The sequence below is a fragment of the Stigmatopora nigra genome, chromosome 3 (genome assembly GCF_051989575.1).
Source record: "Stigmatopora nigra isolate UIUO_SnigA chromosome 3, RoL_Snig_1.1, whole genome shotgun sequence".
NCBI classification, from domain to species: Eukaryota; Metazoa; Chordata; class Actinopteri; order Syngnathiformes; family Syngnathidae; genus Stigmatopora; species Stigmatopora nigra.
The window spans coordinates 12,616,196-12,631,713 of NC_135510.1; the positions used below are offsets into that span (position 1 = coordinate 12,616,196).

General features: G+C 37.8%; 2 protein-coding genes across 2 annotated transcripts; both read left to right on the top strand.

The window, feature by feature from the left end:
- The first annotated feature begins 2,484 nt into the window (after window positions 1-2,484).
- nr2e3 (nuclear receptor subfamily 2, group E, member 3) lies at window positions 2,485-6,587 on the top strand. Its single transcript, XM_077713167.1, has 8 exons — window positions 2,485-2,590; window positions 3,047-3,197; window positions 3,905-4,008; window positions 4,080-4,367; window positions 5,042-5,220; window positions 5,340-5,580; window positions 5,772-5,877; window positions 6,247-6,587. Exons 1-8 carry the CDS (start codon window positions 2,497-2,499, stop codon window positions 6,377-6,379), a joined length of 1,296 nt encoding a protein of 431 aa, XP_077569293.1. The 5' UTR covers window positions 2,485-2,496; the 3' UTR covers window positions 6,380-6,587.
- A 1,180-nt stretch (window positions 6,588-7,767) lies between these two features.
- On the top strand, window positions 7,768-14,821 carry LOC144193885 (receptor for retinol uptake stra6-like). The gene is made up of 17 exons (XM_077712516.1): window positions 7,768-8,015; window positions 8,126-8,192; window positions 8,988-9,073; window positions 9,154-9,293; window positions 9,679-9,845; window positions 9,921-10,028; window positions 10,375-10,439; window positions 10,644-10,723; window positions 10,806-10,867; window positions 11,164-11,326; window positions 11,412-11,487; window positions 12,049-12,182; window positions 12,661-12,778; window positions 12,864-12,965; window positions 13,116-13,279; window positions 13,534-13,671; window positions 14,187-14,821. The coding sequence occupies exons 1-17, from the start codon at window positions 7,915-7,917 to the stop codon at window positions 14,444-14,446; spliced, it is 2,031 nt and encodes a 676-aa protein (XP_077568642.1). The 5' UTR covers window positions 7,768-7,914; the 3' UTR covers window positions 14,447-14,821.
- Window positions 14,822-15,518: the final 697 nt, after the last annotated feature.

Below are 15,518 nucleotides of genomic sequence, written 5' to 3' on the forward strand. Positions count from 1 at the left end.
TGACTGTGACTTGTGTTCAGGCAGACAAAATGTGGTCAAACCCTAATCTACTTAACTGCTTTCCACCTTGTTTTTGCCATTTATTCGTGCCTTGTTGTTGTGTCTCGTAAAATATGCTGACATTGACACTAAATTTGCTAAACAGCGGGTTTGGTGGTGTACAGTGTGTACATGCAGACAGGTTTACAGTGTTTTTCCAACAATTTGGGTTTTGCAGTCCATGAAATCCTCAAATAAATACACGTGGCAGAAATCAATAATTTCAAATGCAACAATAATGGTGACCACAGACAGGCAATTATTGATTATTGTCCATAGGGAATTTGGGAGCCTGCTTTCCTGAGACTGAAAGTGATAATGATTTTAACACAAGTCTGTGACGGTGTGCTGCTTGAAAAAAATGGGAATTTTCCAGATCAATATATTCTAAAGTTGTGATTGTAATCTATCTAAATTCCTTTATTTTTGACAATTTTTTTATAGATAGTTTTCCATTATAATTTGCAGTGAGCAATTATTAATATTAAGTCTGTCCTTGGCATTTACTTTGGACAATGTCATTGCTCACAATTATGGTCAGAAAATCCCCAGAGGAAATACTAGTAATACTTGTTGAATAGGCAATATTATGGAGCACTTCTGCATATCTCCTCTTCATGCAAATAAATCCGTTATAGCATAGGTTGACCTGAGGGCTTATGATTACACACTTGGTATAATCATATTGTGTTTATTTACTTGTTATTTATTCAGAGAGTCCTGGGTTCAAATCCAATCAATCAACCAATCCGTCAATCTGTTTGGAGTTTGCATGTTCTCCCCGGGCCTGCGTGGGTTTCCTCCGGGTACTTCAGTTTCCTCCCGCATTCCAAAAACATGCATGGTAGGCTGATTGGACACTCTTAATCCCCCCTTGGTATGAGTGTGCACGGTTGTCTGTCTCTGTGTACCCTGTAATCGGCCGGCCACCGATTCAGGGTGTCCCCTGCCTTAAGGCCCATAGTCAGCAGGGATAGGCTCCAGCACCCCCTGTGGCCCTATTGAGGATATAGTGGTTCAGAAAATGAGATGAGATTTATTCAGAGAAAGCAGCTGGGGAGAAAATGTTTTTGAGGGTACAGAGAAAACGACAAACAGGGAGAAGAATAGAAGGAATACAGATAGTGAAGAAAAAACACCATTAAATATATATGCTACCAAGTGTTACTGTCTACTGTTACAGAGGGGACATCATGTTGAGTGGGGATACCTTATAACCCTAAGAGATGACAACGGGATCTAGGCATAAGTATATAACGATGCACAAGTGTAGTAGGCAACATATGATGAGGACAAGGTACTCCGGATTCCTGTTGTAGCACACGCTTTTTCTATTTTACCTTTGTCTAAAATAATGTGGTTTATTTTTGGTGCTGTTTTAAGTTCTCTATCTTTTAGCATGATTGACAGGCAGCTAGTCCAAGTTGTATTCTGACCCTCATTTAAAGTTAGCTGGCAACCTGATTTACACAAGCAGTCTGGAAAATGGACAACAATACTTTATAGATTTATTCAAACTACCAATGTTTTTTTTCTTACATTTTTTCCCCTACCGGAACTCCCTGAGTTCATCGACTTCTGCAAATTTTCCGCTGAAAGGTACTCCAAATCTTTCCACTACACTAATAAATGCAGCACCCATATGATCTAAATTTATGCAGACTAGTAGAACATCAGCTATTCCATTTTTATTAGTCTGATTCTGACCCTTCACCCTGCTTCCAAGGGGGAAGCAGGTGAACCGCAGTTTGTCCAAAAAAAAACAAAATTGGTGTTAATAGCCAGCTCCTGAGCAAACACTGAGACTCATTAAGAATGGGAGGCAATCATGCAGATCAAATATATAAGGGGAGAAATGAAGCGTGTTGAACAAATTGAAGAGACAAGTAGTAAATATAATAATATGCGCTCCCTCATTAAATGCAGGGGGCTCAAGAGCAGTTTTGACTGATGCACTGATGCGACTTTACAGGCTTAAAATTACAGTTCTTCCAGCGGTCATCACATTTTGGGAGACTTAGCAACACCAATGTTGTGGCAATGTGACTGATTGATCCACGAGATGAACAGTAAAGATTAAGAGGATGACAAATAAGCATGCTGCTTACACAGCACTTGGGGCTAAGCCCTAGCACCCACCCACCCCTCCTCGGCTCCCCTTTTGAGCAGGTGCCACCGAGGAGCACCCGCAGACAGTGACGGACCCTCAAGGTCGGTGGGTGGACACGCGACCTGTGCAGCAAGCGAATTTGAGTCTGCATTTCTACACCAGAAGCTGACAGGCTCTGCAGGGGACTCCGTTTGCCATCTGCACCTTGGGAACGGGCCCCCTTTTATTTTCCTCGCTAAAGCTTGTACTTGTTGATATCAGACACCGTTTTAGGGAATTTTCAGGATTGGGGGACATTTTTTCCCCCTATGTCAATCATCAGCAGGAAAGAAAGTATTTCAGTGAAAATGATGGAAGATCATTTGATAAAGATACCCATGGCACCCTCTTGTTCGCCCACCGGGTCGACTGGAAGCGGGGGGACGGATGACAGCAGAGGAGGTGAGAGACAACTTTCATCTTGAACAGCTACAAGTGGATGAGAATGATGGGATGTAAAACCATTTATCGACAAAGAATTAATGTCAAGAGAATGAGTAGTGGTTAATAATGGTAATAATTATGAAGACCTTAATTAGCACAGTGCCTTTTAAGTAAAAATACTTCAATATGTGTACTTTTCGAAATACCATCACAATACCACTCAATGAAGTGTACTGCACGATGTTGTAGTAGTATTATTTGTTTGTTTGTTTTTTTCCAATTAGTGTCAGTTTTGGTTTATGTAACATTCATTCATTGTTTTTTCGTTATAATTATAGACATACAAAAAAATGTCTTATCGCTGTGTCGGCCTCATGCAAACTCAGCCACAAACCCAAATGGCAGGTCTACTATATGATACAATATATCAATGAGTGTCCGTTACTAATCGACTCGTCTGTGTTTGACTCGCAGCCAAGAGTCCGGCCCCTGGCAAAGCTCTGAGTCCTGCTCTGGTCTGCAAAGTTTGCGGAGACACCAGCAGCGGAAAACACTATGGCATCTATGCTTGCAATGGCTGCAGTGGTTTCTTCAAACGCAGCGTGAGAAGGAGACTCATTTACAGGTAGGACAGAAAGGAAACAAAAAATATCATTAATTTCTGCAGAATCTTATCACCAAATTAATATTCAGAACATTGGGAAAAAATGCTTTTGATCACCTATTTAATGTAAACAAGTATAATAAAGCATGGAAATATTGGGTTTAGGCAAATATTGATAATATTACAATGAATGTTAATTCTGAGCTCTGGTTTTAGTTCATTCAATCTGACTCTTTGGTTACATTGTTCTAAAATTTGCAATACTAATACAGTATATTTTATATTAAAACTGATATATAAGATGTTTTTTATCTAGATAATTTGTTATTATATATATGATTAATATATTGAACATTTTAAATTGTTTTACAAGTTGTATGAATAACTTTTATACTAGAAAATATTCATTCATATTATTATAGTATTTTTTCATTATCACTCAGATGCTCAATGATAATAACTAACTAACTTATTAACTATAATGCACTATTACAATACGTCTTTTACTCTGATTCTTTGCAGCTGTAAACCATTACAAATAAAGTACAATAATTAATATATTCTTCAATTGCCACCTATTTCTGTTTGACTGAGATTTGAGCTGCCAAATATTACATTAGGTGACTGTATCATTGTCATGTTTTAAAAAGAGTTTATCTTAAAAAAAAAGTGTAGTTTTCTCTTTCGAAAAGATTCAACAAAAACAAATGCGTTTTTTTGCTATGCAGGTGTCAGGCGGGCACGGGCATGTGTCCGGTGGACAAAGCCCATCGCAACCAGTGCCAGGCGTGCCGGCTGAAGAAGTGCCTGCAGGCAGGCATGAATAAAGATGGTACACATGTCGAATTTATCTATCTGTGAAAGCGCATGAAATATGACAATCTGTTTCCCTGTCAATCACAGCCGTGCAGAATGAGCGCCAACCTCGCAGCACCGCTCAGGTGCGCCTGGACTCCATCGACGTGGACCATGAGAAAGAGCACCTGGCCACCACGCGAGAGCCCACTTCCTCCTCATCCTCTTCTTCCTCCTCCTCAAGTGGCTCTGTTATTACATGGCCCCACATTACATCATCTATAGCTATCACCTCCTCTGTAACCCCACAACGCTGCGTCAGCCCTCAGAACAACCATCGCTTCATGGCCAGCCTCATGACGGCCGAGACTTGTGCCAAGCTAGAGCCGGAGGATGGTGAGGAGCATTTTATCTCTTCTTCTACTTTATTTGTATTTCTAAAGGTAGTTTTGGGTGGCGATGAGAGGCCCATGAAAGTAACATTTTCCTTTTGCAATACGTATATCATGGCCTCTTCATAAGTCAAACAAACCACAGTGGATGAATACATATACTGATGGAAATCTTAGAACATTCCAAATTTGAGAACCTAAAAACATACCAATCAACCTCACCCAATTGCTCCCCTTAATAATGATTGCAATTCTACTAATTAAGTGATAATAAGTCGTACAAAGGCAAAGCGGCACAAAACTACTCACATAAGGTGTAATGCCCAATCAATCCTTCAAGATTCTGTAGATGTCACTGTATGAGAGTGACAGCTTGACTGTCTAACTACATTGCTTGCTGACACACTATCTTCATATAGTGAAAAAGTGGACGTGTGAAAGGGGAATCCACGTGCGCATATCATGCTTAAAACATGATAATCTTATTGGTCGATGATGACGAAATGGGTACGAGATCGGTTTGACAAAAAATGTACCAAAAAAAAAGTTGTTATACGCCATACACAATTTGAAATGACCAAAATACATATAAAATACAGCAAAAAAACATAAAGGTTGACTGGTATGTAAAAAGACATCAATCAGCAGAAGTTTTGAACATTTTCTCCTCCGTTTCAGTTGATGAAAACATTGACGTGACCAGCAACGAGCCGGAGCGAGCCTCCTCCGAATATCACATGGCACTTTACCCGTCTGCCTCAGAAAACGTTTACGAGACCTCTGCGAGGCTCCTCTTCATGTCGGTTAAGTGGGCCAAGAACCTTCCTGTATTTTCCAACCTGCCCTTCCGAGACCAGGTGATACTTTACACTTTGACTCACGGGATTCACCCAAAGGAAATTAAATACTGGCTGTTCTGTAAAACGGACAACATGGCAGCAAGGGTCTCGGTTTCACCGTCTTGCTTTTCCTGCAGGTGATTTTACTGGAGGAAGCTTGGAGTGAGCTTTTCCTCCTGTGCGCAATCCAGTGGTCTTTACCCTTGGAGAGCTGTCCCTTGCTCTCTCTACCCGACCTGTCCCCCAGCATGCAGGGTAAAACAAGCTACACGAGTCTGGACTTGAGACTCTTGCAGGAGGTGTTCAGTCGCTTTAAAGCTCTCGCTGTCGACCCCACGGAGTTCGCCTGTCTCAAAGCTATCGTACTCTTCAAGCCTGGTGAGGACCTAAAAGACATTTTGGTTATTTGGAATGATTGAAAGCAGTGTTCTCAGTATATTTGTCATTTCTTGGAGCACGATTTAACTCATTGCACTAGTGTATAAATGCTGACTTGGTTTAGAAACATTAAAAATAAATATAATTTTAGATTATTTTCTTCTCATGGTGTTGCTTACTGTTGCCTACAGAGACACGTGGACTAAAAGACCCAGAACAAGTGGAGAACCTTCAAGATCAGTCACATGTGATGCTGGGACAACATATCCGCTCTCACTACCCTAGTCAACATGCCAGGTATTATCTCAAGTCTCAAGTCTAGCTTGCAGTCAGAGCTAATACTGTTTAATAGAACATGTCAGCATTATTTTCTTCAAATTGTCAATGAATACCTTAATTCTCCATACAAATGTTACAATTCGTAGAACCCCACCCAAAAAACCCAGGATAAAAACATTTTTGCAATATAGCGCAATGTAAAAAAAAAAATCTCTATCAGATATTTTATGGACAGTAGTTTGACTTACATGAGGTAAAATTAAAAAACAATAAAAATTGTAATTAAGTTGTCGCCAAATTCATGTGGTGTTAAAAGAGGCAAACAGAATAAAAGTGTGTTACTTAGGTAGCATTGATCATTGATCTCTGTATTTTTCTTTTGTTTAGGTTCGGAAAGCTGCTACTTATTCTTCCGTCCCTGCGTTTTGTGAATTCCGAACGCATTGAGCTGCTGTTTTTCCACAGGACCATTGGAAACACTCCCATGGAAAAACTTCTGTGTGATATGTTTAAAAATTGACTCGCCTACCTTAACAAAAACATGTTTTGTCTTCAAATTGCAATCGCTATTCAGGAAAACCGATTGGCCGATTTCTACATTGTTAATTGATTTAAGAGTCACTTCAAGGTCACTTTGTTTAACGGCTCTTGCCACACGGTTCCTTTGTTCGGTCATGCTTGCTTTTGCTTGTACTGTATAGCATTAAGAGTTTGACTTCTGGGTTAAGCAACCCACAACCCAATCAGAGTCATCTGATAGTACTATGTTTTTGTCTTACATAAAAAAATATCAATTGTACCCATTTATTTGATTGGTTGATAGTTCTCATGTATTATATTCGATACTTTTGTTACACTGAGTGTATTTATGTTGTTATGCCTTGATAAAGAAACGGAAAAAAAATCTATTTTGTCTCTTATGTCTTGGCTTCATGTGTCATTATAATTATTTAACAGTCAATAGTCTAATGTATAATTCATTTTTGCATTACAGCTGTTCAGTTGGTAACAAAATGCATGTGTTGACTTACGTAATTATAATTGCCTGCAGGTATTTCAAGAAAATGAAAAAACGTGCTAAGGGGACATTTCACTTTCTCTAAATAAATCAAGGAATACACACGGGTAAGTTTCTTTTTTTCCTGCAGTTGGAAACAAAGCTCTCTTGTTTGAACTAGATTTTCATCTTATAATGGGATTAGTCTCTTCAGTAACAGGCAGAGCGAGGCATGAAGGTTAATACCACATTGCAGCGTGAAAATCACATTCCACCAATTTTACATACATGTTTTTTTTGTAAGATCTTAATGGATGTCATAAAATCTGAATTATTTATATCCAGATAGGATTACAAAAAAATATAGTCATTTAAAAATCAACTAGCAGACAAACATTCATTCATTTTCTGAAGCACTTTATCTTCACAAAGGTCGCAGGGGTGGTGGAGCCTATCCCAGCTGACATCCGGGCACAAGACAAGGTACACCATGAATTGGGGGCCAGTCAATCTCATGCCACAAGGAGACAGACAACCATTCACGCTCACACTCATACCTTGGGGGCAATTTAAAGTGTACAACCATGTCTTTGGAGTTTGGGAGCAAACAGGAGTACCCGGAGAAACACCACCCAGGCCCGGAGAGAACATGCAAACCCCACACAAGTGGACCGACCTGGATTTGAACCCAGGCTCCAGCAGTGTGAGGCCGATGCGCTAACCAATCTGGCACCAATCAACTACAAATTTGCTAAATGTAATATCCTATTACATTATTAGCGACAAACAGCAAAAGAAAAATCTACGTTCTCCCTCAATGTTGACGGGGTATCAGAGTTTACCTGAGGTCAAAATGTTCTTTCACCTCCACCTCCTTGTGCAGCAGTTAATCCACAGTGTTTAATTCTTAACACTTACTGGAATGCATGGTGCAGTTTGGCCCCAACAACGCATCAGCACCGGAAAAACTGGACACTTACCTGACTTGAAGGCAGAATAGGGGTCAGAAGAATTTTTTTTGTCCTGTGGCGTTTGTCAGTTTTCACTAGGTAGGAATAATGAATGACAGCAATGATGAACCTGAACCTTTTGATTATTCCTATTATGATTATCCTGACTGGTACTCGAACAATCCAGAACCAACAAAGCCTCCCAAAGAGTGAGTATCGCCCTTAAGCTTTGATTTTTAAAATACAGGGAAGAATTAGGGTGCTTTGTCTTAATTGTGTTGCAATATAGTCCGAAAACAAGTTTCAATTTCTTCTGCAGAATTATCTTACCTTGTGATCCAACAGCAAGTGACACCATCTTTCACACATGCATGATTTCTATATCTGTAAGTACAAACTGAAGGTAATGTGTTGGAATGAAAAACAACGAAGCAAACATGCAGAAATTAAATATTACACCTTAGCTGTGTATATTCCTTTAAGACGAGACAGAAAGCTTTAATGCCAGCAGCTGTTCCTTCGGTTGGCACAAACACAGAATCCTTCTTGACATCCAAATTGCTCTAAAATTGGCCTTGGATGGGGAATACTCGCGCTTGTCTTGAATTCCACATTGTTTACATTTCTTCCTGTTGATCTATATGACACCCAAAGGTTCGTCTGTAATGGACCATTTCACCTTGTATCAAAATCTGCAGAGGTTGGAAAAAAAGCTCCCAGATCTACATTGACGAAAAGAAACACACACAAATATCTGTTTTTGATTTAAATACTCAGGTAAAGTAGATACCTAAAAATCTATTAAAAACAGTGCTGATTTAATGATAACTCCTATTCAATTTTCTATATCACTTGATTTATAATTTTGAAAAATAATATGTACACAATAATTATGAATACTGATAAAAATAACACAATTGCTAATATATATGTAAAATTTTAGTGAGCAAAAATAGTCACTTGCCATAAAAAGGGTTATAGTGCAATTTAAAATAATTATTTTCTGTTATTTACTCAGAAAAACAGTCAATTTCTGTTATAAGGAAAAAATATATATTGCAACCAAACAAAGCAAACAAAAAAGTGTATTAGAAATATAAATGCGAAGCAATAATAATTTTTGAATACATCTTGGCAGATGTCAAATGTGTTGAACAGACGTCTTCTTTTGATCCCTCCAGTTGGTGGTCACGTTAATTCTGGCAGTTCTCAGCAGGAGAAATAAACTATGTCAAGGATTTGCAAGAGGATCCTCTAGCATCTTTAGGTGAGTTCTTCACTCAATTAGTGTTTGACATCTGATTCTAAGTTTGTTTGACATGTCGATGCCTCTGTGTGATCTCATAGTCCGACCAATTTCCTGGATCAGACACAGAGAAAGGGTGTGGTGATGGCTGTGTTTGGACTTGTGTTCAGCAAGCTGGCTGTGCTGGTGCTAGCACCAGATCCCCTGCCTTTCTCTAAAGACACATCACCTGAACTCAAAGGTCATTTCTGCCACTTGAGATATCACTTGCAGTTTACTAGCAACAATTTCAGGATGCAACCAGCATGGATCTCGCTTTCAGTCAAATAGGGTTCAAGCGTAATGAACAAATAAGAGTGAAATAGAGTTGATTGATATTTACTGTAGAAACAATTTGGATAAGATTCATGACCATTACACCAAGACTGAATGGAAAATTGAATTGAAAAAGGCCAGTCGCACTCTTTCCACTCCACAAATATTCTGTAAATGCAATGAACAATTAACTAAATGAACTAAATGAACTAAATATTGAGTTTTTCTTCTCCCAAAATAAACAAATGGTTTTAATATTTTGAATAATTTTCAACAAGTGTTTTATCATTCTGATTCCCATGTCTGTTTAGAGCTCATGAAGATCATCGCCATATTCTACTATCCACTTCTCTACTACCCTCTGATGCTTTGCAGCACTTTGCAGCTTAAAGCTGGTTATGTGTTTGGTACTTTATTGTCCCTCACTCATTTTGGTGTCCAGCTGTGGCAGAAATTGGACTGTCCAAAGACTCCAGAGGTAATGCCTAGAGCATTTGAAAGAAAATGTTCAGTAGATAACTGACCTGTACATATCACCCCTTTCTTTTCACAGCTGTATAAATTCTACTCTTTGCTTGCAAGTTTACCTCAGCTATCCTGCCTGGCGTATCTTTGTATCCAGTTTCCTTTGTTGTTCTTTAGAGAAACCAAAACTGAAGAGGTGAGAAGTGTTTTTCAATGGTCTCTTTGTCTAATAAGCAGGCTGGAAGTGAAAAAAATGGCAAGCATAGCATTCATGATTACAATAAGGAGCTTTTTGTGAGCATAGTGAATGGAAATACCCTTACACAGATTACAGAATACATCAAGAGTGATGTTTATTCCTAATCACATGCACGAAACATGAATACAAATGTTGTTATTTTTTTCAATCATAGTTTTGGTGAGAAGTTGGTGGTCGGAATCATTTTAAGGAAAAAGAGTTTGGGCAATAATGCTGTAAAATGGCTGTAAATTGAAGAAGCACATCTTACTACTCTTATTATTATTTTTTTTTAATCTCCCAGGACCTTGACAGCAGTTACTACAGCGACTATGTGAAGTCACTTCTGAAAAAGTCTTCTACAGATAGGTGGCTACAAACCATTTGCTTGTTATGTATTTTAGTCAAAATAATTACAATAAATCTGATTAAATCTGCTCAATAAATGGCAAGGTATTTTTTCCATAGGCCTAGATGACAAGTCAATTTGTCTGTTATTTACCTTTACATTTCTGAGCTGCTGAATACAATTCTAGTGATTTGTTACTCAGCGTTTCTCTTTAAAAATTGCAGGTCCACATTGCCTGAAAAAGCCACACTGATGGAGAGACTACTTCAAGTGCCTAAAGGTTACATTTATATTCCAGATAAAGGTGTGGGCATTTTAAAATAGATTATTCTCAGCTCCTTTTGGTTTTTAATTCAATATTTATTAATAGTTTCTTTTTGTCTCAGTGTTTTGTTTTCCGCTTAAGCTGGCCGTATCAGTATTTGTGGCCTTGGTGGCAATCTACCATGTAAGTGGTATTTCATATTTGAACATGGCATTTTATATTTTTTTTCAATTTACTTGAAGAGTAGAAATTTTTATTTACATATGATCCATTTTACTTCAATTGCACTGTATATTTGTCCTTACTAGAGGATGTGTTCATGTGAATGAACAAAAAAACGGAAAATGATGAAATAAATAATACATTAAGCATTCATTTTTTTAATTGGAATCATTAGTTGATGACACCAGACTAAAAATAACAAAAGTTTCAACTTGTATTATGATCCTATTTGCCTTTAACTATTCTTTTCCTTTTAGACAGCACTTTTGTTAGTTGTACTGGTCATCCCAACACTCCATATAGTGCGTGCTGGTATTGATGAGAATATTGCCTTCCTCTTACTGGGATTTGGGATAATCCTTTCTGATGACAGAATGGAGGTGGTCCAAATCGTCACTTTTTACACTTGGCTGTTGGAAGGTTTACCACATTTTTTATTGAAACTCTCCTGTACTGTGATTTGTCTCTATACTAAAATGAGTTTGTTCTTTCGTAATGTTTTTAGTCTGCTACCTCTGTGCAATGACCCTGTCTTGTGTGGTCAGCCTGCTAATGCTCATGAGGACCATGGTACTTCACAGGTAATGAAATCCTAGTTTTTGCAACCTAGTATGTATTGCATTCTTGTAGTCTGGAAAATACGGTATGTTTCTACATTATTGATTTTTTTGCCTGTCTGCTGTTATTTGTGCACTATGTGGAGAAAGCTTCAAATCTCATTATACTTGTATAATGATAATAAAATCATTTAATTCAATTCAATACATACATGCATAAGTTTTAAAAAGATACTCAGCTTCTGTGTTCCAGATTACCCAGGCTGGCCTTATTAGGAACCATGGTAAACTCTCCATAGCTGTTAATACAGCGGAAGTTGAAGTAGAGCAAGGGTGTCAGAACTGGTCCTGACGAGTCGCAGTGGGTGCAGGTTTTCATTTCATCTGATGAAGAGAATACATTTTCACCAATCTTGTATATTAAAAGTGTAATCAATTGAACTCGATCAGTGGCAACAAAACCTGAACCTACTGAAGCCCATTGTGGGATAGCTTGGAGACCACTGCAATAGAATATGGATGTATTGTTACTATATGTATTGGAAAATGAGCTTTTTCACCATTTCTCTGGGTTCTCTGCTTCAGGTCAAACCTAAGGGGGCTTTACAAAGGAGAAATTTATAACCTTTACAACAGTAAGAAGAGCCTTCATCCATCTAGATCTGGTGTTGTCTGTTGGATGGGCTTGACTGGATATCAAGCAGCCATCATTTGTCTAGGTAAACTCCAGAAGAATTTGTACTATTATATCATGCACTTATAAGTATAAGGTCCAGTTGGAGCAAATAGGATTCAATCTCCCCATAGCATCATTACCCAATTTAGGTCAGACATTTGCTCACTTTACCAAACAGCTATTATTTTTTGTTTGTCAGTACATTATGACAGCTAACACTGAGTATGTATCAAAATTCAACAACATCAACCTAGTTCATTTATTTATAAACTGATTTTTATTCATTAGTTGTTCTCTGGCACACTAAGCACCACCCAGTAGTTTAGAGTGGTGTAAAAACTTCAGTTTCTTACCTAGGTCTACAATGTCTTGTGTCTGTCTTGCTACTGCAACCAAGAAATTTCCCCTATACGGAATGAAATAAAGTTTTAATCTAATATAATCTTATTTAATCTAATTTCACTGCAACATGCTACAAGAAAAAACACACAAATCATTTTTTTCATGCAATACCTTGGCAGGTATGGTGATCCAAACAGTTGTGTTTTTCATTTGCTTCCTGTTCTTGGTCTTCCTTATCATCATCCCCATCTTTTACGGACGAAATTTAATGGTCTTTGAGATTGCTGGAAAGGCTTGGTGAGTCAACAAACATCCATTAACTTGAATCATTGTCAGAATTATTCAACATTTAACAGATTTTTACTAATATGCAACCCATCAGGCCGGCATGGGTTTCAGTCATCCTGATCACAGTGCTCCAGCATGTTGCTGCCAAGTTTGCTTTTGTCAAAAAAGATGCTGGAACCAGAGACTTGAATAACAGGTAGGGCATAAGTATCTTAGTTTAAAAGATTCCTCATGCTGAATATGATATACATATATACTTGATGCTAAGGTAGCCAAAAGTTCGTGATCATTGGAAATTGATTATATTTGAAATGTTCTAAGTTGAACTTTTTTCTTGGATTTCCAGGGAGAGTTTGTTCCTTTTAACGTATCTGCTGTTTCTCATTAATACCGTGGTGGGACTGATAGTAGCCATATGGAGAATGGTTATTACTGCTATGTTCAACATTGTGCATCTTGGGCGGGTGGACATCAGTCTTTTGCATCGCACTGCAGAAGTCTATGACCCAGGTATAAATAGTCTAATTCTTTTTGCTTCCAAACTTCCTATTATTGTTGGATATTTTATGCAATGTGGTTCACTAAAGGTTACATTTGTTAAGTTGGTCAATTCTTTTGTTGCGTAATTGATCCATGTATATTATCCAACCTTGCAGAATATATTTTTTTGTTATTTCGGTTTGATTGAGAGAAAATTGAGTAAATGAAATATTTTTGAAGAAGGGGCACAAATCATTAACATTGTGACTTTTGACCCTCCTCAGCATACCACTACTACACACACTTTCTGAAGGTGGAGGTGAGCCAAGCACACCCAGTGATGAAAGCTTTCTGTGGGTTGCTGCTGGATTTAATGGTCGAAGGTGGGCGTGTGGGCCAAAAAATTCATGACGCGGAAGAAGGTACACACACCTACACACAATAGAAAAAGAAATAAATTTAAAATAGTTTGTTTCTGTCACTATATGACATTCTTAAACATCAAATACATTCATCCAATCATTTGTCCTACTTTCTATTTATTTTATTTTTGCTTGAGACACTGCGAAATACTACTGCAACATAATGGATATTATGCATTGTACATTTGAGGCTGCCTTTTAAATAAGCGTATGAAAACCTAGAGTCAGACAAGACGCATCTTTCACCAAATCTTGCATCAAAACCACCCAGGAAAAAAAATTGAATTATATTCGAAGGAGGTCTTAATTATGCTGATTCTGGCCTCTAAATCTTATTATTTTAAATATTTTTTTCATACAACCAAGTGAAATTGGATAATTTTATTTTACACCCTTGATCATTTAAGCACCCCAATTGTTTTCCAGATACAGTACAGCCTTGAGTGTGTTCATAGACCTTTTGGCACTCAAAATAAAGAGATTTTACCCTAATTGTAGACTCTTCGTAATTGCAGGGATTCAAGAAAACTCCAAGAGCAGATCAACCAGCAGTCGCAGGATTCGCTATCGTTGGCAGCTGGTGTACACACTGGTCAACAACTCCTCCCTTTTAGGTTCTAGGAAGCACTTTCAGACAACGCCAAGTTTGGAGAGTATCTTGAACGGCAGCCCGAAAAGAAGCAAGCAAATGAGCGCCAAGAGAGAAGTAGCAAAAGCATCATCCATTGAACCTAATCAGGCAGATGAGAAGCAAGAGAAAGTGGTTGAAATTTGAACCTTGATCTTTACAGCAGTTCCGCAATATTCTTCGAACAGAATTCATTAGATTTTGCATGAATTCCAAAAACTACAGTGCAATTTCAAAATAAAATGACAGATCCAGAAAATGTATTTACATTTAAGGGGATTTCATAACTCGTATCATGTTTTCATATATTGGAACGTATATTTGCATATTAATATGGTTTGCAACCAGAAAATTTAATACTTAGAGCCATTTGTAAGTAGAGGTACTGTTGTCTTGTTTTTTTCTGTCCGTCTGCACAATAAAATGTTAGTGATCCACTCATATGTATGATATATACACATCTCTCTCTTCAGCATCTAATTTTCATTGAGTTGTGATAACAAAATAAAAATTCACCTTTTTTCTGGGTCTGTTTTTTGATGATTCATCAGACAGCCTGGCTTTAGTTGCCACATATTCATCCTTCTGGGTAAGCCTATCCTCCTATAGTTTATAAAATACAGGTGTCAGTTGGCCTTTGTGCAACTGACAGACAGCCAAAAGGTCAAAAGTCCACAAACCTCTTGTTGTTCTATATTGACATGCACAAAGAGCATTTGATCAGGAATGATCAATAGCAGCATGACAACTGGATAAATGAGGTCAAGCTCCAGTTCCACAAAACACGTTATGTTGAAACAAACAGAATGAAAGTGCAGTAAAGATTTTGAGTTTTACATTATTTGCACAAAAGATACAATGCCTTGAAATGGAATAAGCCCTTGTTCACCCTTTGATGACAGAGGGAGTTTGAAAGGCCTTGAATAATCTAAGCAAGAATCCGCTTTTTCTTATTTGTTTTTTAATGGAGATGCAGCTTATATAGTTGTAAAGATTGTGGGAATGGATAATAAAGAAGGCAGTAAATACAACTTTAAAGGTCAATAATATACCATGGAATAAAAGTACTAACACAGTTGCATATGATGTGAAAAATACACTGGATCCAAAAGACATTGACCACTAATGTAATTTTTGGACGACATGGCCCCCCGGACTTTCAATAGCATCCACTCAATCTCCAAGAAAATTATTTGTTCATACATCAGCCGCATTGGAA